This window comes from Eutrigla gurnardus (genome assembly GCF_963514095.1).
Source record: "Eutrigla gurnardus genome assembly, chromosome: 7".
NCBI lineage: Eukaryota > Metazoa > Chordata > Actinopteri > Perciformes > Triglidae > Eutrigla > Eutrigla gurnardus.
Window position 1 is genome coordinate 24,525,755 of NC_139921.1, and position 26,317 is coordinate 24,552,071.

Here is a 26,317-nt window from a genome sequence, read left to right on the forward strand (position 1 = left end):
TAGGTGTATCGTCCAAATAGGGCAGGAAATGTGTTTGTCTCACTGATAAATAGAATAAATAAAGCAAAACAAATTAACGTACCATAATAAGAATTAAACATACGTATTAATTAATTTGGAGATGAATTAATTCAATTAATAATGAATTATTGCCAGACAAAAACAATCATGGATTGCTGCTGTTCTTTATGATTGATTTCCAATTTAAGTGTCTGGATGGAACAGTTTAATTTTGGCGTTTTAATTGGCTGGGTTTCAATGCCAAGTGGAAGTGTGGGAAAACATCACTGCGCATGCTCAAAGCCCGGCTGGTTTGTCCGTTACCTCACTCTGATTGGCTGCTGGAAGTGCCGGCGTTTTGCCCGTTAATGGCGGACGTTAGTTCACTGCGTCACCGTGAGCGATGTCTCCTACAGTCAGCCGGAGAAGAAAACGTGAGATTAAACACCTCGTGTTGTTGAAGTATAAAAACATAAAAATAATGAGCTTCAACGGAACGCTTCGCCAGCATAAAAATGGCTAATTGCTAGCGTAAAAATGGCTAATTGCTAGCGTAAAGATGGCTAGCTGCTAGCGTAAAGATGGCTAGCTGCTAGCGTAAATATGGCTAACTGCTAGCGTAAAAAATGGCTAACTACTAGCATAAATATGGCAAACTGCTAGCGTAAAAAATAACTAAATTCCAGCATAAATGGCTAACTGCTAGGATAAATATGGCTAACTGCTAGCGTAAAATGGCCAGCTGCTAGCGTAAAATGGCTAACGGCTAGCGTGTCGGAGAAAACGTCGTTCTGCGTCATGTTCCCGGGTCAAGAACAGGCTTCCAGGGTGTTGAGCAAGCTTTTTTTATTGGCGGATGACCAAACCGCAGCAGGACAACGTGCCCGAGCAGCAACACGTTGAGAAGAACAGGTATGTGTTCAGTCTAATTATAAACTATGGAATGGGTGAATATCTGTTACTTCACTATATTTACACTTAAAAATAGATAATATATATAGATGTTTTATATTGATGATAATGATGAAGATGCTGATGTTGATCACAGCCTGATGACATGTACTTGGTTTGATGAAGAATGATGGTAATGTTGAGGATTATGGAGGTGTGGTTGACGGTAACAATAATGATGAGCATAAAGCTAATCTCATCATTATGTGCCTGCCTGGGTGATTATTAAGCGTTGATGATCTAGATAAGAGGAGAAGAATAAAGGTGGAAGTGATAAAATGAGTAAAGGTGGTGATTGCAGTATCGTGATGAGAACATGACAAAGAAGGCTGAACGTTGTAGATAAGAACACTAATGATGAGACTGATGTGATAAAGCTGATGAGGATAATGACGGTGGCAAAATCACTCAAGTATGATTACAAACCGTTGAAGGCGATGCACTGTGGGTAACGTGAGGATATTGATGCACTGGTACGATGAAGATGCAGGATGGCAAGGAAAGAGATTGTCAGAGGAGAGAGCAGAAAAGGGATCTCAAATTCTGAAAAGGATTTTCAAGAGATGATGATCGCTGTGTTGTTGACAATAAGCAAAATGACACTGATGCTAATGGTGGTGATGTCGTTGATAATGCTGTGATTGTACTGGTGATGGATATGATGATGATGATGAAGAAACTCACAATGATGAAAGGGCCGTGATGAGTCACCGCCTCCGCGCTGTTCTCTCCCCTCCTGTAGACCGATTTTAAGTAACCCCAAACTCCTCTATAACTTCCCCAGACTTCCTCCGTCGCTCTCTGGAGGAGCTTCATGAGCACATTCTTCCTCTCGCCCCAATGTGAAAATACGAACGGAGCCGAAAAGAGATGAGATGTGAGAACATTATTAGGGTTTTTTTGGCAGTTCTGTCTTTTCTCCACGAATGGAAATAGAAAAAAGGAGAATCTCCGCTGATGAGGTTGCGCCATTCTTTGAGGTGTCACCGCCAAATCATTCACACAGCTGTAGAGAGGTGTTATGTCAAAAATGAGGGGGGAGGGGTTGTTCAGTTATTCCTCTGGGTTCCATATATGTATATATATATATATATATATATCGGTTTATCCACGTGCCTTTTGTATTTCTTTGCCCATTTCACGTGGGTGTTTAAATGTGGCTCGGGCGTGTGTCAGTGTGTTTGCTCCAGCTGGAAAAAAAATATTCCTTACACCGGTTTGAAGAGTCTAATCAAAGGCTGGCAAATATTCCTCGTCTCTTGTGTAGTTCTGAAGCAACCGCTGGGCTCCTTCTCTCGGCTTCTCCCTTTTTTTTTTTTTTGCTCCCTCCTCTCCCACCTCCTCTCATCCCTGATTACTGAAGGGGCTGCAGGAGGGCTCTGTTCTTCACCGGGGCTTTGTCGTGACGTCCCTCATAGCTGTTACAGTAGGAGAACGTGTTTCGTTATAGGAAGAATCGGCCTCTTAACAAACATTCTGCAAAAGCTGCATTTTTTTTATTTCCCACTGTGGAATATGTGGACACAAGTGGGTGACACGAAGCTCTCTGTGGCACCAATCATCCACAGCCTGAGGTGAAGCCAGAGACAGGAGGGAAGGAAGGAAGAGATAATAACCGATATATTTATAGTTTATGCACAGTGGAGAATTATATTTGCCTCACAAGAAACATGGCTGTGAGCGTTCTCGTTTTTTTGTGTGTGTTTCTTTTTTTCTTTAGATAAGGATGTGTGAGAGAAAAGAGTCCAAATGAAATAAAGTTTAAAAAAAAAAAAGCTGTCAGCCATTTATTTTAATGAGATTAGTGTCTGAAGCAATTACTATGTGATTTGTTCAGGCAATGAGCGCAAAATCCAAAATTAAAAAATGGGGGTGAGCGGGGGGGGATGGAGTGGGAAGTCGTGGAGGAAAAAGGGAGAAAAAAAGCATTGAGACGAGGCTGAAGAGTATCCGTGAAAGACAGAGAGAGAAAAGAGAGAGCATTGACAGGAGGCGTGCACCGCTGTCTATCGGGCGCAGTGAAGAGTATAGGCTGTGGCATCCGCTATTGGTGCTGCATACTCTCTGTTTGATCAAACACACTTCAAACACCCTCGCTGACTTCCTCTCCGAGCGCTGGGAGAGACGAGCGTGTTTCCTCGCCGCCGTGCGCTCGCCTGCTTGCCTTCCGTGCACGCGCCTCAGTGTTTGCTGAGGAAAGCGGTATTGATGTTCATCTTAAATGGGTCATATACCATAAACAAAACAAACAGTGTCTACGGTAGCTGCGACGTTCACCGCTGTAAACTGTGTGTGTGTGTGTGTGTGTGTGTGTATGTGTGAGAGCTCATGTATGCACTACTTAACTTACTCTATTATCACTCCCCTGCCACTCTTTTCACCTCTATTAAGTTATTCGCCATTAATCGTTCTCTACATCAACTTCATTTCACATCTTCACTCTCTCCGTTTGCCCCCGTTGTGGATCTCCGCTGCATTTCTGCATCTTCAAGAGCCCCGACTCCAGAGAGCTCATTAAAGCCATTAGCAGAGAAGGAGAGTAACAGAATAGTTATCTCTCTCTCTCTCTCTCTCCGCTGTCTGCTAACTGCTCTCAATGCAGAAAACCAACCTTTTTCCAGTAATATCCTCTCGCACTTCACCTTCTATAGGCTGCCTCCTCATGCATGTTGCATGCCGCGTCTCGCTGCGACTCTTAATTTTAAAATTAAAATCACCCCGAACAGAGTCGTCACATGAAAGTTTGATTAAGAACATTATTGAAGATTATATTGATGAATTATTGATCAGCAAGGTGGAAAGTCTGTGGGGAGTAGATTAGACACGGGCCAGGAAGTGTGTTTGTGTGAGTGCATGCATGGGACCGTATCTGCATTGGTGCGCTTGAGCATGTGTGTAATTGACTATGTATGCTTGCGAGGGATCAAGTGTGTGTGTGTCTGTGTGTGTGTGTGTGTGTGTGTGAGAGATCAAGTGATAGTGTGTATGTGCTCTTGAGGTTGCGATCAAGGGCACGTGAGTGTGTGTTTCCATGTGTTTTTATGGAGAGTGCGCTGTGTTTGTGCGTGCTGAGAAACAGAAAAGGCGACGCTGCCCGTAAGTCAGTAATTATTCTGTTTTAGGAGATAATTTAGAATCCACTCTGATGTTACACTGGGCACTTTTAACCTTCCATCACAACGTCAATAGCTCTGCAGAAGCAAACTAAAACTGCCGTCCCCTTCATCTCCTGAAAACAATAGTCGAGGATGTGAGGCGCTGCTGGGTTCAAATCCTCAAATTTATGAGAAGGAAATCAATGTAACAGATTCACTTAGAGAGAAAAAACAGCTCACAGAACATCATACAGTTTAGTCAGCTGTGGGTGGTTTGTGTGAATAATATTGTGTTGTATAGGTGTTAAATGATGTGAAGAGCCAGACAGCGATCGCTGATTTCTCATCAGAGCCGGGCAGTTAGAAACATTGGAGTGGCTGTGATGTTACACGTGGGTCTCTTAGATGTTCCATCAGCCCGTCGGCACCATCTCAGGGAGTCGGGGAGAAGCTGAGCATCGGCCAGGCAACATAACCTGCAACACTGATTAGTCGTCGTGACTTTGCTGTTGAAGTTCACATCTCTGCTGATTATTTTTGGTTTCCCCCCCCTGCTACCAACACATCACAGATACCATGTAGACCCGGGACATCACCGTTGTATGAAAAGAGGATTCTGTTTCAAGTCAACCTGGCGTATTTCCCCTAAATGTGGCTATTGTGACTGAGAATGCACGCATAATAGCGTAGATACAGTTTTCCACATAAACGTGGGTTTAACATGAAAGTAACCCCCCCCCCCCCCATTTATACCAAGCATCCTTTTAATCTTCTTAATGGAACAATAATGTAAAATGATACTTACCATCAAGACTCGAGTGAGGATATTTATATTTGTGTGCTTGTGCGTGTGTGTGTTCATAAATCTTCATGTAAATCAGTCCAAGATTACACATTTCGCCATTCTTTGGCAACACAACATTACATAAATAAACAAATAGGCCGATGCTCAAAAGGAAGCTGAGAAGTAAAAGAAAACAAGATGTCATATTTTGGCAGCAAACACTCGGTAAATTTCAGTACACAAGAAAACGGTTGGTGCACTCCGTGTAAGCGCTGACAGGATAATAAATCCAAAGACCGCCGGCGTTCACCTCTTCTCCGTGAGGAGGGAACAAATAGGCCATGAGAGTCAGTTACCTGTCTTTTATTTAGAGGCTCCTTTGCCTCTTGGCCCTAAACTCACTCTCACAAAGCATCTGGGGAGCTACTTAGCAAACAGCTCTGCGTCGGTAATGAGGAAGGTGGCTGGGCTCTCAGCAGAGCGTCTCCCTCTGCTCCACACCGGGCCTGCTGTCTGTTGATGGCCTTGCTGTGTCTTGCCCAGTCTCTCGGCTGCGACACCGAATGCCGCCGTCTGCATCCCGATTATATGCCCACGGAGAAGTCAGAAATCTCCCATTCTGGTGGAGCGTATACACTAGTGTGCCTACCAGGAAAGTTCTGGGATAATCCAATTCAAATAGCTCTGGGCAACCGCTGCAGATCAAATCCTTCCCGGGTACGGGCGCCCGCCCTTAGGCCACGCTCATGGGTGAATTTTAAGCCGCTTTCAGAAGACAGGAGGAACATACGCTTGTGAAGTTACTTTTATTACTTTTTATCCACAAAAGCCAGGTGTGGATGAAGCATAGTTACAGCCCTGTTTAAACACAAATTGTCTCTATTACAATGTGGATTCATCAGGTTTCAAAACTAGATTTCTTTCTCTGTCACTGACTACGTTTCCCTGTGCCGTTGTTCCGAGGTTTATTGTGATTCCCTCTCCACCTCCATCATATGCACAGAGAGCGGAGTCAGCCTTTCAAAACACGTCCATCCTCAATAAGAGCACTTCCTCTTCTCTGTGAAAATGTGGAAATAAAGAGATTATTCTAATGTGAAGGTGCGCACATGAATTTGCTGTGGCCGTGCATTCGCCTGTGCACGTGGACGAATGAGTGTGTGTGCAGCCGCCGCGAGCGCCCGATACACCCTTGACGAGTCCATTATATTTGCTATATTTGCCAATTTACAAATCAATTTAAATTTACAGCAGTGGCCAAAACTCTCCCCGGCTCGTGCAGCTGCATTAGCATCCTGAAGAAAAGTGTTTTTCTTTGTGTAAAGATCGTTTCCAGCAGCAGCAGCAGCATTGATGTCCTAGTAAGAAGATAAACAATGGCCTTCAACATAAGACAAAAACACCAAGAGAATCTCTTCACTTCGGGTTTTGTTCATCCTCCCTGCTGTTTCACTGCTCTCTTTGTCTATTTTACTGAATTCCCATGAAACCCCTTCAGTCTCTATCGTTTCTCTCATCACGGCAGTGATAACAGCAATAAATACAAACAAGACAAAAATGTAGATTAATGATTAAACAACAAATTAGAACACGCAAAAAAACAAGCAAAGAGATGACTGATATGAGAAGCTGAAACGAAACAGCACATAGAGGAAAACATCAGGGCAACACAAAGCAATAGACTGATTCAAATTAAAAAAAACTCAAAGAGAGTAAATGGGGTGTACGAATGGGCTAAATCTGTGGTAGTATTTAGTAAAAAGTACATTTGTACGTTACTGACTTTCATTTAAATTAAAGGCCCCGACGAAACAGACAGGAGAAACAGACTATTTGGTTGGCTGAGATAAAGTAAAAAAAAACACAAGCTGATTAAAGCCCTCTCCTCTCTCAAAGCGAACTAATGAAGCAAACATGAACCGAGCAAAGAAATCCGGATCAAAACGGAGTTAGAAAACAAAACAGTTAAAAAGCAGCCAGTGTGTCGCAGTCGCTGCCAGCCAAAGCTGGACGGCTCCCAATCTGAGAATATGTGAATTTGCTTTTTATTCCCAAGAAGCCGACTCTTCGGAGACGCCGAGAATTTCTTGTGACAGCAGCGTCAGGCAGGAAGTCCTCACTGAGTTTTCAGTCCGTTTGGTTGGCATCTCCGGTGGAAGAACTTCAGCTTAGAACTGTTGACGTTCGACCACCCCCCCCCCCAAAAAAAAAAAAAAAAAAAAAAAAAACAAATGGACAAATCTGAACCAAGATTGGTGCTTTCACGAAGTAAGACAGAAAAAAACCCCTCTCAAATCAGTTGACTGGGTGTATGTGTGAGTGTGTGTGTGTGTGTGTGTGTGCGTGTGTATGAGTGCGTGCATGTGTGTGTTTCCCTCTCGCTGCATCCCCCATCTGCAGAGGAAAGAACTCTTTGAACTGTGAACCAATGAGCATCCCAGCAGCAGAAAGATGTTGCTAGGAGCGATTCCTGCATCCAGCTGTGGACCTGCATGCACACAACACGCATAAAGTGCACACTTAGTACACACCCCAAAACAAAAAATGTGACTTGTCTTAAGGCCATGCTGTCAAGGTGATAGTTTATGGATGCAACCTGCTTCTCCTCCACCTCCTCCCCCTCGTTTCTCTCCTCTCCATCACCACAGGATAGCATGTTATGTATCTGGAACACGTTATCCACGACTTGCATTGCTGCCGTTTCTTTTTTCTCTCCCCCTCCATCTCTCTTTCTCTCCCTCCATCTCTCCTTTTTCCTATCTAATGCATAAAGACAGGGTGGATGTATAATTCATACCCCCTCTGCCAGCCGTGCTCCTCTTGCTGTGTGTGTGTGTTAGTGTGTGTGTGTGTGTGTGTGTGTGTGTGCTGCCACCATTACTCGTCAGGCCGAAGAGACAGAACTCACCCAAAGAAGCAAAGCGGAAAGAACAGGTCATCTGAGTGTGTGTGTGTGTGCTCATGTGTGTGTGTGCGCGTTAACCTCTGTGTGTCTTTACATTTTTATAAATGATGTATAGGCGTGGGAACGCTTGCTTTGCTGACATTTCTGTATGTTTCGTTGCTCAGGGTTAAAGGGAAGCGAGCGCGGGTAAAACGTTTGACGTCTGCTTCCCTTTGGCATATTTATCGGTTTACGGACTCGTATTTATCTCCGCGTGGCGTGCGCCGCTGCGCCGCTTATGAAACTGTAAAAGCAGGCCAGCGTTGGCTCTCTGAAGTCAGACATGCTTCTCTGAGCTCGAGTTTCTCTGAAATAGAATTTGGGAGGGCAAGACCCACCTCTCTTCTCCACTCAACCATACACTTACTCATTCCCTCCGGGGAGGAGAGGGGGAGAGAAGGAGGTGCAGGAGTGGGAGGAAAGAGAGAGAGAAGGGATGAAAGAGGGGTGTGACGCACAGGGGAGGGAGGAGGAGAACGGAGGGGAATGGCCAATGAAACAACGAAGTGAGTGACTTTATTTTAGATACCAAATATGTATTAATACGCACCAGAAAGTAGTTCCTGATAAATGCTCGACTTTGTGTGTATTTGTGACCTGTCTTTAAAGATTTCCTTCCTCAGTCGGAAGACGATGTACTTAAGAATTTAAAAGCGTCGCGTAGATGGACATTGTTTGTTTTGATGACGGTAAGAGAAATGTAGACCAACAACAAACTCCTCAGTTTAAGTATTTAAATACGACACAGTGTTATGGATTTAACCGCCAAACAGTCATATGAATTAGTTAAGATAGTTCTTTCATGTTCTAATTATAATCTAATAATATACAACAGTATAACCTTCTTCTTCAAGTAGTGTTCCTTTTGATACCTTATTCATTTTCCCCTCATAATGCTATTAATACATCCTCCACTACTGCTGATGCAGACGCAGAAAGAGAGGGAATTAATGGAGGGAGAGAGAACACAGGGGAGCTATAGGTGCAGAGAGGAAAGTAATGGAGAGATCATGTAGAGCAAAGGGGGAAAGATGGGCGATGGAAATAAAGAGCTATAAGCCACCGAACGCATGAGACCAAAAGAGATAAGAGCAGGCAGAAAGTGCAAGAATCCATGTACTGGGGGGGATGGTGAAAGGGCAAAAGGGAAGAAGAGGACATGGAGAGACAAAAAGAGAAATGGAAAGCGAGAGAGAGAGAGGGAGAATCTACTCGTTTCCCTCTAATGGGTGAGTGAGCATTGAGAACAGTCAGCTGAGTCCATGTCAGGAGGAAAAGAACCTAAACGAGAGCAGAGCTTCAACGCAGTACAGGCCGCCGCCGCCGATAGCTGACGCACTAGAATAGACGGAGCACGTAGAACAGAGACTTAAAGAGGCGATTCAATCAAATAGGAAGAAAAAGTCTTTACTGTACGTCTTAGTGCAGCTGTACAGCAATGGAGCCGTCTGGCTCACTATCGGATAAACTGCAAACGGAGCAGGAAGAAGAAATCCACACGGGAGACGCTTTGATTAAAAAAAAAAAAAAGACGTCTCAAAACTCATTTAGGGTAACTTACTGCTGCCACTGTAGCTCTGTTTAATAGATGGCAGGCAGGGAGGAGAGGGAAAGTTACATCAAAGTGCCGTTGGTGATAGAAATGCATAAGATATAAGCCCTGATGTTTGGGATTTCAAAGCTTCAACATTTTTGCTTCCTATCCCGAGATCTTGGTGTGTTTTTCATTACTTTGAGGGTGTTTTTCTGCTAAGGAGAGCGGGTGACCGGGGCTGATTCTATTCAATAAAGCAAATGACAGGCGCACTACAAGGCCGGGTTTCTGTTTATTGGACAGCAAAGCAAGGAGAGACAGAAGTGTCTCCAAGCTCATTTAGTGTTTTCTCTGGCTGCAGCTGGTTAGTGCTCACTCCAATGGACGCGAGGCAGAGGAGGATACAGAGAGGGAAAATACACTAATAGCTGCACAATGAGAAGTGTGTTAAAAGTAACAACACATCTGTCACTAGGGTTACACCTATATATCAAGTCCAAAAACTGCATTCATTAAATGGCCACTTGGGTCTGGCTCCAAAAGCGAGTCAATCCCCACCTTGGTAAAAAACTCAACTTTCCAGCAGAAATAACAAAAAACAATATTGAAGTGTATTTTTGCAGCAAGGCCAGATTATAAATGTTGATAGATGATGATGAGGATGATGATAGATATTCCTAAACAAAGTAACCACGAACCATTTCTTTCAGGCGCCTTGCCTGATTGGTTACAGCCCCAGGTCAGGCAGATGTGTATTACCGCTGCACAAAATCAGCACTATCATAAATTGTAACACAATCACTGCCACCCAAAGAAAAAATGCACATAATTTAGAAGCGACATCTCGGCTCATCTGCTAAAACTTGACCGGGTCAAAACAGTTTCTTTCAAGTGTTTGGTCAGTCACTCCAAGTAATTCATGCCTCAGAGCAACAGACAAGTTAAATCAAGTTTCCAGTCCTCAAAATGTAACTTCACCCCCCAGGTCTGAGCCAAGTCCACCCACTGCATAATTTTGAAAAATACAGAGAAAAAAAGTGGGCTGATAGATGAAACCACGGTGACTTCTGTATGATGAAAGCCTCGGCGTGCGGTGAAAAATATGAGGGCTACAGTAACTCGGAGAATAGTGGAATGGAAAAGGGGCACAAATTGGACCAGAATTACACCCGGCGGTCCCTCCGCCTCGCAGCTTGGAGACGACTCGGCCGGCTACAGAGACCGACGGTCTCGGCTTTAGCAACGCAAATTCAGCCAGTCTGCTGGAGCAGGGACCTCAGCTGGTTCTGCTCACTTTCTGTAACCACAGTAGCAGGAAAACATGGTGGAATTAGCAAGCTAAAGCTTTATCTACACAGATAATCATGAATGCTGATCCATCAGATGTTGTAGTGTGCTGAACAACAGGCTTGTGGCGTGATTCAAATGGTGGGGGTCTAATTAGAGGGTGAACGTTCTTTTATTTCATGACGTAGAATGGGAGGAGGATTAGGGGCTGCGGTCTACCCGTCCGTCAGCCAGCATGTGAGAAGATACTGAAGTTTACCTTGTAGCATCCGAGACCTGAGAGGAAATCCAAACATGTTGCCAAACACTTCCTCTAGGAAGCAAGGAGCGTAGGGAAGCCAAAACCACGATGTAAACAACAACAACAAACATCTGTACACTCATCTCAGCTCTCTGTGGACCTGGCAGGAGAAAAGGGGGAGAGAACTATCCATGGAGAGATTCATCAAAGAGTGGGAAATAAACGCCACCCCCCCCCCCACCCCCACCCCACCAGTTTAGAGTTTCCTTGTCAATGTAACCGAATAGCTCTCTATTTATTGGACAGCAAACAGAGGGGAGAGAGGGGCAGAAAAAGGAAGATACATCTAAATAGGGCTGGATATTGAAAAATGATACCTTCGCCCCCCAGCAGCTCTCTTTATGGGGGGGGGAGCAGACAGAAGGCTTCACACAGCAGATGCTTTAAAAGTGTCTCCAAGTCAATTTAGTGTTCCCAGGCTACTGTAACTAAATAGCTCTGTTTTATTGACAAAGAGTGGCGGATTGAAGAGAGACACAGAGTGAATGGAAAAAAGAAAAGTCGCTGGAGACGCGGGAATCCTCTCAGCCTCGTTGTGAGCTCTGGTATTTACTGCTGCTATCAGATGTGGATTAGAAGCAGATCACAGAGGAAGTCGCTTTATCTCATCCACTCGCTGTATTATTAAATCATCACTGTACTGGAGGAACGGCTTCTATCTTTCCGGTTTGACATTTTCCCCGCGACTAATTAGGTTGTTTAAAAAACGCCGCTTCACGTCCAATACATCACCGCGTCTTTGTTAGTAGGTATTAGCCGTACGTTTCACTTAAATGTCAGCGGGCGGGGAGCTGACGTCTTGTAGATGGAAGAAAGGGACGGATGTTCAATTAGTGATCTGAGAAGAAATATGTGGAGATGTTTCTAACACTTGTCCCTCATTAAAAACTGAAAGATGCAATTTGCTTTGCCTTCCGCTGCATTTACCAAACGTGATTCTTTTTTACCATACAGTGAAATGATTGTGTGACAAACTAAATACTTTGGCAGGAATGTTGAATCATACAAATGATTATTATGTGACATATCATTAAAGGAGCTTGAACGTGCTGATGTGGAGCGATTTTGTTAGAAATTCACTTCCTACAAATGTGTTTCATTTTGTTTTCAGGAGAAACACGGAACAAAACAACAACAACAACAACACCTCTTTAGGTTATTAATGAATTAGCAATTAAGGTTAGGGAATGATCGTGCTTAAATGTTAATAGAGTGTTGTGATTGCCTGAACAGATCCAGAAAAATAAAACCTTAAATCATGCCTTACTTTCTCCTTTACGTGGCATTACATTCCTCTCAAAAAAGTTTGGGCTTTTTAAAATTGGTAGTTAATATAAACATAATTTCAAGGAGCCAAAAAGACTCAACTAATTGTTCTACTTCATTAATTTAAAGTGTCTCCCTATATTTGCTTTACTGTTATATAATTATTAAAACAAAATGCATGACTAGAACACTGTGCATGGTCCTGTATGGCAATATCCTTTAATTAGCCTTTTATTACATTGAGCAGAGGGCCGTTGGTGTCAGTGTATGGGAGACACTGGCCGATAGCAGTTGATGGAGAATTGTCGTTGTTTACCCACAAATTCGGAAGAAAGTTTTTTATCAGGTCTCTGCGGGACTGTGATGTATTTACTCGAGTATGGAATCGATAAAGCCAAACAAAACATACACTCTGTAGCTGCTGTGATTACATTAGAAACCACTATAGCACATCTGCACTGCAGCAGGGTTACCGAGTTCAGATGCTGTCGGTCTTTGCTCGTCTCCAACACACACACGTACACCAGTAGAAGGGAAAGGAAAATTAGTCAATGGAAGTGTTCACAGGAGAATGTAACGTGTTGGTTGGGGAGCGATGTGGTGGGAGATAAATGGAGGCGTGTGAAGGAAGAGGGGAAACAGTAGTGAAGCTGAGACAACAGAGGAACAACAATCCATGCTGCTCTCCACTGGGAGCCACAGCTCCAGCCTTTCCTCCAGACCTTCAAGTCAGAGCCGTCTACAGTGCAAACACACACACACACACACACACACACACACACACTCCCACCTCTGTCTCTCAACACCCAGAGCAGCTGTCAGCTACCTCTGGATCCCTCTGGAGGGAGTGTGTATGTACTTTAACTACATGTCATGCATCTACTGTGTGTGCATGCATGCCTGCGCTTATGGAAGTACATTGCTGCATAGTCACCAGCTCATTTGCAATTTCCCCCTGTGGCTTTCAAAAAAAGACCTTGGCTTTAACAAACTGCTGCTAAATATGTGTGCCAATCCGAATAAACCTGGACTTACATGATTTCATTTATCGATGGTTGATTTATTCACACAAGAAAAAAAAAAAAAAAAGAATCACACAAAAGCCCCGCTTTAAATCTCGTGTTTACCAGAGGTTTCTCAGAAATAAGTAATTAAGCTTTAAAAATCATTAAAAAATGACTAATGGGCTAAATAAATCTTAGTCGACTAAGACCAAAATGACTGGATAAGTTGACTAATCGACTGCCCTAAAATAAATTAACACTTTTTTGAAAATATTATATAAACTGCCTAATTTGTGGTGAAAAATATGAGCCTTTCCCATCTGAAATGCAATTGTGAGCCTATGTATCTCTGTGTGTGTGTGTGTCATTAGTTTTCCCCAGCAGAGTATGTAATCCTCTCTATTGCAGAGCAAGTGTGTGTGTGTGTGTGTGTGTGTGTGTGTGTGTGTGTGTGTGTGTGTGTGTGTGTGTGTGTGTGTGTGTGTGTGTGTGTGTGTGTGTGTGTGTGTGTGTGTGTGTGTGTGTGTGTGTGTACATACATCATAAGTAAAGAGGCTGGTTAACAAGACATTAGGTCCAGTGCTTTCTGTCACTTTGAGTCTTATTAGAGGCTGTTGTACCTCTGCAAGACTTAATCAATAAGCAATAGCTATTGCCGAACACACACACACACACACACACACACACACACACACACACACACACACACACACACACACACACACACACACATACAAATACGCTGCTTGAGAAATTGCCCAGTCAGCAACAGTGTCCAATCAAGAGCTATTTAAGAAGATAGACGGAGCTGTTAAGAAGATATGTGTGTGTGTGTGTGTGTGTGTGTGTGTGTTGTTTTGGAGAACAAGAAAAGCATTTAAAGAGGTGTTGCTCTCGTTAACGAATGGTGCTGCTTGAATTCACATGCTGCTAATTAATCAATAACCTTTTAGTGTAGCTTCAAACTCGGGTAAAAGCATTTTCATCTGTTTGTTTGAGTGTGTGTTTGTATACATGTATACATGTGTATGTATATATATATATATATATATATATATATATATATATATATATATATATATATATATATATATATATATATATGTGTGTGTGTGTGTGTGTGTGTGTGTGTGTGTCCCTTGTCACTTTTAGACAAACAGCTAAAACTAATAGCCTATTACAACAGTCCTGCAATAATCTCTTCATGAGGGTTATAATGTGAATTTTGTGTTGGAACTGCTTTAGAAAAGTGTTGATTCAACTGTATGCTCTTTTGGGTCTGCAGTTTGACGTGCCGTTGAGCTGTATTGCGTTATACTGACAGGCGTTTTCTATTATTTTGTCTCACCCGTTTATATCATCGAGGGGAGCAGAAACGCCTCGCAGTGCATTTCATATCATATATGCAACATTATGAAATGGATTATGTGTAAAAAGCCAAGACCGGCTGACAGGTAGCGTTCGTGTGGCAGCTGTGCAGAGTAATTAAAAATGCATACTTTGCTATTTATGGAGCGGAAATTTCAGCGTTATACGAGGGCGGCCCACAAGATACTTTATAACCCGTCCCACCATAATGTACCTGTGTGTGTGTGTGTGTGTGTGTGTGTGTGTGTGTGTGTGTGTGTGTGTGTGTGTGTGTGTGTGTGTGTGTGTGTGTGTGTGTGTGTGCAGCAAGGAGAGGTTGAATGTGTGCGTGCAATGAGCATTTGACTGCTAAAGACCTGAAAAGCCATGAATCAATACTGCTAATGAGAGTCTTAGAGCTGGGAGAGGAGGGATAGAAAACCTCTCACCCTCTTCTTTCAATTTGTCTTTCCCACCTTCCTCCATCCTTATCATCCCTCCGTCACTCTGTCCTTATCTTTCTTTGCTCAGTCCACCTTCCACTTCACACCATTTTGTTGGCTTCACTTTCCCTCCCTGTCTCCCTCCCTCCCTGTCTCTCTCCCTCCCTGTCTTTCTCCCTCCCTGTCTCCCTGTCTCCCTCCCTGTCTTTCTCCCTCCCTGTCTCCCTCCCTGTCTCTCACCCTCCCTGTCTCTCTCCCTGTTTCCCTCCCTCCCTGTCTCTCTCCCTCCCTGTATTTCTCCCTCCCTGTCTCTCTCCCTCCCTCCCTGTCTCCCTGTCTCCCTCACTGTCTCTCTCCCTGTTTCCCTCCCTCCCTGTCTCTCTCCCTCCCTGTCTTTCTCCCTCCCTGTCTTTCTCCCTCCCTGTCTCCCTCCCTGTCTCTCTCCCTGTTTCCCTCCCTCCCTGTCTTTCTCCCTCCCTCCCTCCCTGTCTCTCTCCCTGTTTCCCTCCCTCCCTGTCTCTCTCCCTCCCTGTCTTTCTCCCTCCCTGTCTCTCTCCCTCCCTGTCTTTCTCCCTCCCTGTCTCTCTCCCTGTTTCCCTCCCTCCCTGTCTCTCTCCCTCCCTGTCTCTCTCCCTCCCTGTCTCCCTCCCTCCCTGTCTCTCTCCCTCCCTGTCTCCCTCCCTGTCTCTCTCCCTCCCTGTCTTTCTCCCTCCCTGTCTCCCTGTCTCCCTCCCTGTCTCTCTCCCTGTCTCCCTCCCTCCCTGTCTTTCTCCCTCCCTGTCTCCCTGTCTCTCTCCCTGTCTCCCTGTCTCTCTCCCTCCCTGTCTCCCTGTCTCTCTCCCTGTCTCCCTCCCTCCCTGTCTCCCTCCCTGCATCCCTGTCTCCCTCCCTGTCTCTCTCCCTCCCTGTCTACCTTTTCCCTTTCCCTCCATTTCTCAGAGCCACAAGTAGGAGTCAGGTGGTGGTAAACTTCCATTAACTCCTCCTCTCAAATGCACTTTGCTCCGCTCCTCCACTCTGACAAATTGAATATTCCCTTCTAAACACTTTTCCCAGGAGCGGAGGCATCTCATGTTCTGCTTCCACGGATCCACAAACTTAACGTCAGGCACCGCAACACTCACAAACTGTTTCCTGCATGACGTGAAAATCTTTCTGCTTTAAAGGACCTCAGACGGCTGGGATTAAACATTTTACACAGTTTAAAGGCAGGTTATACAGATTGTTTTACTAACGAGTCAAGACATCCATTGTTTTCCAGTAAATTCTGTGCAGCACGGTGAAGAATTAACTCTGGAAACTAAGTCTGCATTCATTTCTCTCAGTGTTATGTTAACAGTGCATCACGACATGGTGGAACACGTATTAATGGGGGCGTTTCATAAAATTTGCAACACGCAACCTTCAATTGGTGTAAAGAGATTGGGGGTTGAAAAGATCCTGGTATGGGTCAAGCTCTAAAAACATTTCCCATGATGCAGCCTGATAGCATCTTTGTCAGAATCTCCCTCCAGACATTGACGCCCACATTTCACACTCCCTGTCAGAAATGTGTCATGTCTAATAACAGATGACTCAAGTGATGTCACTATCAGAGCAACAGGAGACGTTATATAATGGTTTGCATTTTTAAGCTGTCGCTTAATTGTAGTGGAATAAAACTGAGTGATGAGGAAGAATTAAGCACAAAATACCTTTAAAATTGTACTTAAATATGTAAATGCTCTTAACTACTTTCCACTATTCGGAGCCGTAATCTAACTCAAAATTACACCCAAGCAAGTTTCTACATGAATCTGATATTAGATATTCATGATTAATGGAAATGCCTGGAACGGTAAAAAGAAAAATTGGTTTGCAAAATGGTTCCATGTTATTTAATATTGTGGTAAACGGCTAAAACATGCAAAACAGCTGGCACGGCCCTTTCAGAATAAAAAAAAAAAACAGCTATCCAATAGAGAGGTAACAGCGTTGTGATTAACGCAGTCGGATGAAAGAGGAGGGGGGCTGGAGAAATGATAGTTCAGAGACCGGGTTGCACAGAGGTGAGGTGCGTTTGATAAACGGCTGACTGAGCACCGCGTCGTTTAGAGTTATTAATAAAGCGCAGACGCTGTATCGATCCCTGACACAGGCGGGGGCTCAGCGCAGGCAGATATGCTCTCTCCGATATAGATTTACATACAGTTCTGTTCTCCCATATGGATTTAGTGGCAGAGCTCAGTTGTTTCTCAGGCTTTGACTGATTAGGCCTGTCCAACCTGCTGAAGTTAGGAGAAGAGATAGAAGTGGGGAGGGTGTGGGCAGAAGGGAGATGCCCCCCACCCCCTGAATCCACCCCCACCCCGTACATGTGCAGAGCTAAGCGGACTGGACAGGTGTCAGCGGCACAGTGAGTCTCCCTCCCAGTGAAGCTATCAAGGGGTAGAGCTGTCAGCGTTGAGTTAAAACTCCTAATCATTTCCTGTGACTCCCACAACTTACAGCCCGTCGTCGCCATTCATCATCCTCCGCCAGACATCTTGGAAAGAAGTCCTTAATTTACAGTGATTATGACACTGTTTGCATATAAATTGCTGGTAACTATTAGGGCCGTAAATTGTAGGGAGGAGAAACCGTCGAGGGGATGTTTACTCGTTTCCCTCCCCCGTCTTTGTCTTGTGGAGGAGGAGGAAGAAGAAGAAGAAGCCGATCCCACGGCTTAAGTTCCCTCACAAACACACACCAACAGAAGCACATGCACACATGCATGGGCCATCTTCTTTACCCCGTGGAGGCACGTGCAGGGGTCCAGGGATCACCCAGAATGCTTTGCCCCGCATTGTTGAGCAGGTCCTTTCAGTGCATTGGAAGGGGGGTGAGAGCCTCTTCTTAGCCAAAAGATGGGTCAGGCCCTTTCACTGCCAGCATCCTTCTTTCACCCAGGCCTCTGTCTCCCAGGGCAACTCGCTTTCTTGTCCCCTGCATGTGTGTGTATATCTCTGAATGTGTGTGTGTGCGTATACATGTGTGTGTGAGGAAGAGTGCGAGTGAAAGAGGAACATGAAAGGGAAAAGCAGGCTCGATGACTCGCTGCCAAACCTTCTCCAATTTCCTCTCCACGACTAATCTGATTGGCTCCTCTGATGCTCCGACGGTGAAAGGAGAGCAGGATTGGATGATGCCGGCAGGAATTGAGCAGGCAGTGGGCCGGACTTGGCGGGGAATGTTTGGGATGAGGCAGGAATTTGGGCAGATTTCCCCCTATAGGACTCTTTGGGGCAATCGCCATGCTTTATGTTGATGCGTCTGCGTATGTTTAGAGCCTCCTTTCAAGTGTCCAGTGTGTGTTTGTGTGCGTTTGGAGGTTCATGTGTTGGACTGAAGGGCAGAGGGAGCTTTTGATTTGGTGGAGGAGGATAAAAGGCGGAGAGGCCAGGGGAGAGAATGAGAAACTCTATCTATGTTCACCCGATTTAGGATTACCAAGAAAGGCATTGGAGAGAGGGGGGAGGTGAGGAAGAGAGAAACGGGGAATTAGAGATGTAGAAAGAAACAATGGTGCCTGAGCGAATGAGGCTGAGCAAACCGGATCAAGGGGGACGTTGGGAATCTGAATCTGGGTAATCAGCAGGTCGGTTTACAAGAACGTCACCAGACGGAAATCCCAGAGAGCTCTTCTTCGCTACCATGGCCATCCATATTCCAAGTCTAGAGCCATGCTAAACATGCTAACATCAGCATGCTAACAAACAAAACTCACATTTTGATGTTTATTTTACCCTGTTGGTATTCTTAGTTCTGTATCTAACTCCAAACTTCAGACTTTGGCTTAAGAGGGAAAGTTAAGGGATTGCCAAAGTAATTAAACTCATCCTGAGGAGACATGAACGTCTGTGCCGAATTTCATGACGGTGCATTAAAAAAAAAGACATTTCACTGAAAACTGCCAATGTCAACCTCATTTTGGCACTAGAGGAGAAACCCAGAGGACCACAATATGGGTTCATCCTCTGGGGATCATGTCTGCACAAAGAGATATTGGAGATATGTTGCCCTAGCGTCACTAACACACATGAAACGCAGACGTTGTTTGAACAGCTCACCCATATCTGTGTGCTCAAACGGCCTCCGCTCCTCTGGAGAGGCTTCCACCAGATTCTGAAGTGCAGCCACAGGGATTTGCTCCCATTCGGCCACAAGAGCATTAGCAAGGTTGAGCAATGGTTTTGAGGAACACAGGCTGGCTTTTAGTTTATTGGAAAAGTGTTTAATGGGGTCGATGGCAGGCCAGTCAAGTTTTTCCACACCAAACTTGGAAAGCAATTTCTTTTTGGACCTTGCTTTGTCCACGGGGGCATCGTCCTGGTTGGAACGGAAACTTCCTCAAACTGTTGCAACAAAGCTGGAAGTGCACTCTCAGATGAGCATGTTGTGCCCTTAATTGGAATTAAGGTGGCTCCAGCGGATTACAGCGTACTTTGACCACCCAGTGTAAGTTGCTTCCAACAGAAGCGTCCCTGTAGGTTATGCATTAGGTGAATAATGGCAGCAAAGTAAACAGTCATTAACGACAAGCACATTTGACACGGCAAACAGTCCAAATCCAAACACCATACAATGCAAGACACGGATGAAGTGACTGAGCGAGCGGCGAGTGGGAGTAAGTGATAGGGGAGGATAAAGGAGAGAGGATAAAAGGGGAGAACGGAGGTGAGAACCTAATGAATAAATAAAAGAAGCACGCTCGCCAGTTCGCCAAAAGAAAGGAGGGAGGATTAGGAGGTGTACAGATGCAGAAAAAGGAGTGGGAGAGAAAGAGAGAGGAGAGGGGGGTGGGGGGGGAGGAAATGAGAGAAACAAAGACCTCACAGTGCTGGTGGTGCTGCTGGGCATCCTCACAGGAAAACCCAGCAGACGCCTTTGTAGTTGGAGAGGAAGCTGCAGGTCTTCATGGATGCATTAGCTGCTCCTTGAATGGTGGCTCCCAAAGGCCCCCCCTCCCCCATCTCTCTCTCTCTCTCTCTCCCCCCCTCATCTATCACTCTCTCCATCTTTGTAGCTCTCTAAAGCTGTCTATTTCCATCAGTTTATCTTCTGGCTCTTCACCTTCCCCTCTATCTGTCTATCTTCACCTCTTTCACTCTCCCTTCAATTCCTCTTTCTCAATCTCCTACACAAACTTTATCTCCAACACACACAGCAGAAATACCAAAATAGAAACACACACACACACACCCAGAAACACATCTGTGTGCATTTCTCTCACACTCAAACAGGCTTTCCAAACCTGGCTTCCTCCTCCGGTTCCCAGGTGCAGAACTGAGCATCAAAACAAACTCCCCCATCTTATTCTCGTCTCTTACTTCCTCCTCTGTCTTTGTCTGGGAGAAGCCCAAACTAAAAATCCACAAATTACTCACAGTGAGTTTCTGAGATTCTCTCCTTCTCCCTTTCACGTTCTCCCCCTTCTTTCTTTCCGTTTAGTCGAGGTGAAGCTCAAAGGAAAATCAAGCTTTGCTTCATTACAGAATGTTTCTTATGGGCGTTTCATTTAGACACTTTTTTTTAAAAAGTAGACTGACTTCTTTGGTGTTTAGATTTCGTTTTTTCTTCAATATTAAGTATGACAAAAAAAAACCTGTCACCTCCAGTTCTGAGAAGTCTGCCAATTCAGAAGTTGCATTATTTCAAATGGCCAGCAGGGGGCGACTCCTCTGGTTCCAAAAACAAGTCAGACTGAATAGAAGTCAATGAGACAATGACCCTAATTCTTACTTGATTTATTACCTCAATGAACATTTTAAACAAGTTGACCGTCTTAATATCGTTATCGATAATCGTTGAATGAATGACGTCCCATTTAAAGCCAAATAGACGATAAAGCAGGGAAAGCTTTTGGGCGTGGCTACCTTGTGATTGACAGGCCGCTGGTCTGGATGTTGCCCGTGTTTTCATCTTAAAGGTTTAACCCTTTCACGGTGGGGGTTTTTCAGTTTGGAACATTCGTTCACTCGTTCGTCTCTTGCTTTAAAAAAACAAAGATGGCGGCGGCCCAAATGCCTATCTGAGGCTTCAAAACCGCAGTCCACAAGCCAATGAAGAATATAATTTATGCTACTAGTGCTCGTTTGTTTTGTGCATACACAAACAGAAATTGCATTCAGTGTGTTTCTTGTTCTTGTTATTCTTTAACGATATGCAATTTAATTTAGTCACCTTAAGTTCCATTCCACACCTTTAAAGTGGTCTGTACTGTCAGCTTGTTGTTTTACTCCCTGCCACAGGTCCCTTCTCATTCCCAGTGTCGGTTAACTGTAGACGTTTTCTACGTTTGCTTCCGTAAAGCCTGCAGACAGGTAACACTGAGAAGGCCGGATATCTGAGATACTTGTTCTGGGAGGAAATGTTCCGTCAGTCAGCCGTGTGTATTTTTCTCAGGACAGCTGGCATATTGAATGGAAGTCTCTGTAGAAATCTCCAACCCCCTCAACCCTCACGCAGCCTCCCCCCCCCCCCCCTCCCCCATTCAACAGTTGGCACGGAGACAAGAAACGAGGGTAGATGGGAGGGGGAGGTGGAGGAATTGGGAGAAAGAAAGCGTATCGGTTGCCCCTACAGAGAGCGCCCAGGGGCAGCGGGCAGAAATAGGGTTGTTAGCGAGGGGTTACAGTTGGAGGGTGTGCAGAAGCCATGGAGCTGCAACAGTAGACGATGAGGGCATGATCGCTCTGATCAACAGCTCCCCGCTGACTTACCGCTCCACCAGGAGGCAGGTGTTTGTGGTTGTGTTTGTGTGCGTCGGATGGTTTGGTTTTGTGTGTCTGGCTGTGCTCGTGTTCCAGTTTGCTCACGACGGTTCGTACTTGTGTGCATTTCTGTCCCTCCAAAGTCTCTGCACGTGTGTGTGTGTGTGTGTGTGTGTGTGTGACCTCCTCTACATCTGTTTATCTCATTGTATCAGTCCCAGCAGTAAGGGCATGTCTTCAGTCAGTCCCAGTCTGCCCATATGTCTGCCGTGATCCGTGAATAACTCTGCCTGCCAGTCTCAGACAGGGCTGGCCCTCTGCTCCACACTGCACCCCCTCACACACACACACACACACACACACACACACACACACACACACACACACAGATGCTAATGCTTACCCGCTCTCATTTATGCACACAGGTATTCACGTGTCCTCTGATGCATGCACTCATACACCACCCACACAAGTGTAGACACAGACATGTGCAAATTCTGCTCAGGTAGATAATTGAGGTAGGAACACAAGTGTACACTCACAAAGGCACACTCCTGCTACACACAGGCACACATGAAAAAAAAATCCAATTGCTCACAGATGGGTAATTGATGCAGGAACACAAGCAAATACACACAAAGCCAAACGCACACACATGCATGGCATCACTCCTATTTCCTCTGGGTTAGAGGACACCGAGGGTTTGACATTGAACGCACCAGAGGGAAGTAGTTTATAGGCTTTAATAGAGTCAGATAATAAGGGCTAAGGTAAATAAAGGTGAGGTTAATAAGCTGTGGGCGAGACGTTGCGTTGGAACACAGAGCTGGGAAGCGAAGAGGCCCCGGTTCAGGCAGATCAAAGTCTTACATGAAGATTGCTCCTCTTGGAAAATCAACCACAACAAATTGGCGGCAGCCGAGGACTTCTCTCTGATTCCAGCTACGATAGCATCAATTAGCACTTCAAAGTGGCGTAAGGGCTTTCTCCTGCTATCTTTAGATGCCAGTAGGCGTCTTTCTGCCTTTCTGTCAATAACACTCAAAGTTGCCGTAGAGGGAGAGAAAAAGAAGAGTTTTTGTTGGAAGATCAAATGCATGCATTGGAATGTGTGGAGGTCAGAATCACCGTTATTGTTGGCATCGTTACGAAGACGAACAGAGTCTTTGTAACGCGTTTAGCAACACCGAGACAGACGGAATAAATTGCTGCAGAGAGGAGTTTGTGCGTGGGACGGTGTTGTTTTCTCTTCCCCGGCTCCGTTGTCAGGAGAAAGTTATAATGATTTTGAAATTTACATCCTTCTCACAGCGTACTCGGCATGGAGGAGTTTTAGAATGAGAAAGATCATCATCGTCAGCGTGGATCATCTCAGTCATCAGCGCTGTTGCATTTAACTCCAGACTGGAGTTGTGGAAGTCCCGTGATGGGGAGGGTAACATGACCCGAATATTTCGGCGTAGATGGTCTGATTGCCGCTGATTGAGATGAGATTGCAATAAAGTGGCGCTCGCTATTGAAGCCTTATGATTTCCTCCTGCGCCTTGTCAGCTGCACAGATTGAGCCGCTGTTCATTATCATGGAGAGGCTGTCGACTGTTTGGGGAATCCAGAAGGAGGCTTGGGGGGGGAGGAGACAAGGAGTGGGAGGAAGGGGGGGAGGAGGGGGCAAATCAAAGCAAAGTTTGGTAAACTTTCCTGAAGGTCGACCGAGAGCGTGGCTGGGACGGGCCTGGGGGAGGGCCAATCAAAGACAGCTTTGTCAACCAATCAAACAGCAGGCAGCGTATCATCTTCAATCGACAAAACGCGCCGGCGGAATAAAAAAAAGGAAATGCGAGTGAGCGTGCTTCGCGTTCTCAGAAGGTGGTACAGAGGGATCCTAACCTTTATCTGTATACTTTATCAGCGACTTTGACCTCCACAGCTATTAACAGGCATTTCTGACACACACACACACACACACACGATCCAACACACAAATGCACTCTGTCCCTTTCTTTGTTTTCCTCTTCACAAGCACACATAGAAGGAACGTTAACGCTCCTTCTCACACACACACACACACACACACACTGCTCGGTGCTATGGGGCTGTTTACATAAGGCCTTGCCCTGGGAAAGCACTGTCATGCTGCCAATGCTGCCAGCAGCAAAGAGCGAGTGAAAGGGATGGAGAGCGTGAAGGGGTGGGGGGGGGGGGGGGGTAGGCGGTGATGGAAGATAGAGCCAGTCTGATGTGCTCGCCGCCTCGGGGACCAGCGGTCACTCAGAATGAGGGATGAGGATGGACGGAAGGAGGGATGCAGAAAAGGAATGCGAGATGAAAGGAGAAGTGCAGTCGAAGGAAAAGAAAGACGGATTTGGATGGATGAGGAGATACAGGAGGAGGAGGAGAGAGATGGATTTAAGCGGAGTGAAGCAGGCCAAACTAAGCAGGGCAGAAGAACGGGCCGACAAGCAGAGAACAAAGGAGGTTAGGGAGAGACTGGCAGGAGGAGAGGATGGAGAGGATGGAGAGACGGGGAAGAAGGGACCAAAGATGGAGATGGAGAGGGAGAGTCCCAGAGTCCCCTCGGTGGTTCTCTCTGAGGCTCTGAAACTATATGAAGAAACACATCAGCTCCATGTTCATGCACCATTTGGACCTTCAAGTCCGCACCTCAGGCTTAAAAGTTTATTTATTTAGCTCGTACTATTGGGGGATGGGGGGGATGTACCCAAGGTCAAAACCACTTAAGTGTGTCCCTCTTTCTTCTTATGTAACCCCCACCCCTCTCACTCTCTCTCGCTCTCTCGCTCTCTCGCTCTCTCGCTGTATCTGAGCTGCATACTAAGACACACACACACACACACACACAGGCATACTAAAGCAGGCGGGAGTGTATCGATTTAGCATGGTGTGCAGATTCCCACCACTGCCCCTATACGCAGATTAAAGGGAGGAATACACACACACACACACACACGGCGAAGCAGCTTTTGCTCTCGAAGCTTTTTCCTTTATCAGTGCAAGTGGGTATAATGATTATGCATATTCATTTTTTTTACGCATATTTGTAATTAGTTCACATCGCTAAGTGGTTGTGACAGTATTTTCCAAACATGCAAGTTTAGAGGTGCCGCTTTTTAGATTCAATTTAACAGGGTTGTGTGTGTGTGTGTGTGTGTGTGTGTGTGTGTGTGTGTGTGTGTGTCTGTGTGTGTGTGTGTGTGTGTGTGTGTGTGTGCAGGCAAGCACGTGTGTTTGCATAATGATCATTCGCCCATGCTTTGGCTTCTTGGGGCTCCCAGCGTGCCAGCTGTTATTCCCTGCTGAGGGGCCTCACACACACACACACACACTTCACCTACACACTCACATGTCACACCCTCTCTGTTTCAACATTATCAGTCAGCAGTGCACTTCTGTGTCTTCCTGCGGCCACGTCTCTGAGTGTGTGTGTGTGTGTGTGTGTGTGATCCCTGTGTTCTCTCTGATACACTCTGTTCCCACACCATTAGTGGCCCAGTGGACCTCGGAGATGCTACCAACCCAAAAGGAGCTGGCACTGGCATGCACCACAGATACGGCACGCTCGGCTCCATTAAAAGCATTTAAGCTTATTTCTGTGAGCTTGACAGCTTTTCTTTTCATCCTGGGCTCTGCACACACACTTTGGTTGTTTCCCACTCTTGCTGTGCGTTTTAAAAGCATAGAAATCCTCTAAACTGTGGTCTAGGACCCTGACATGGCTCATTGATTTATGAATTTCGGATCCTGTCACTGCCTTTCTGAAATTTCTCTGCAATCTAACGTGATATTGTCAAGAGTTGGAAACGAGCGTTCAGGAGATTGACAGTAAGAATGGGACTGCCGGGCGCACACAATGAAACAGCAAATTTGACAAAACTAATTTAGGGCTTTATTGTGGTGGATTATCCAGCTCAGGCAATTTTTCGTGTCTGGAAGTTGTTTTTAATGCTGTATGAGAATGAATGGCAGCAAAAAAGGCTTTTATTTCCTGAGGTGGGAAAAAAAAAGGAGCTCCGATAGCTCAGACATTGTTGACAGACTGTGTGCAGACTCAACAGAAATGACGAGGAGACAACCCTGCCCTTTGGCACAAACTCCATTACATACAGTATATGATATGCTCATCAGATCCCTTCCTGCTGGCACAGTGGATGGTATTGAATGCAGCGTCGAGGTAACATGATGCTTACCTTGATTGCGTTTTCTGAATATTTCATGTTAAACTGTAATTCCGAAGACTAACTTGTGTCTGGAAGTCGGTTGTGCCTCTGCGACAGCCGTGGCCAGAGGCATTATGTGTGTGTGTCGTCCCTCTGTCCGTCCAGGCCGATAACTCAGGGACGCCTGGGGGGGGGAGTCTCTCCGTTGGCACAAACATCCAACTGGACGGTTGAACTGATTAGAATCCGGTGGTAAAAGGTGACCTGACAAAACAAGAATTCGTACGCTTAATTATGACAATTTCACACAAACGTCTAATGGGATGAAATTATGAAGCGATGACAGTTTGGACAGATGTGAATGTAACGTGGCAGACGAGGCGGCAATTATGTGAAATTGAAAAAAAATCCCATTAAGACACAAATGATATGGTGACATTTGCCGTTTTGATGAG

At 45.3% G+C, this 26,317-nt stretch overlaps 1 protein-coding gene across 1 annotated transcript in view; it reads left to right on the forward strand.

The window, feature by feature from the left end:
* Positions 1-856: 856 nt before the first annotated feature.
* Positions 857-26,317, forward strand: part of efna2a (ephrin-A2a) — a gene marked incomplete at its 5' end in the record, with an annotated part of 47,541 nt that continues 22,080 nt past the window's right edge. Inside the window, one exon of the mRNA XM_084013286.1 lies at positions 857-912. Within this exon, the coding sequence (XP_083869412.1) occupies positions 857-912 (56 nt within the window). The remainder of the gene's footprint in view (positions 913-26,317) is intronic.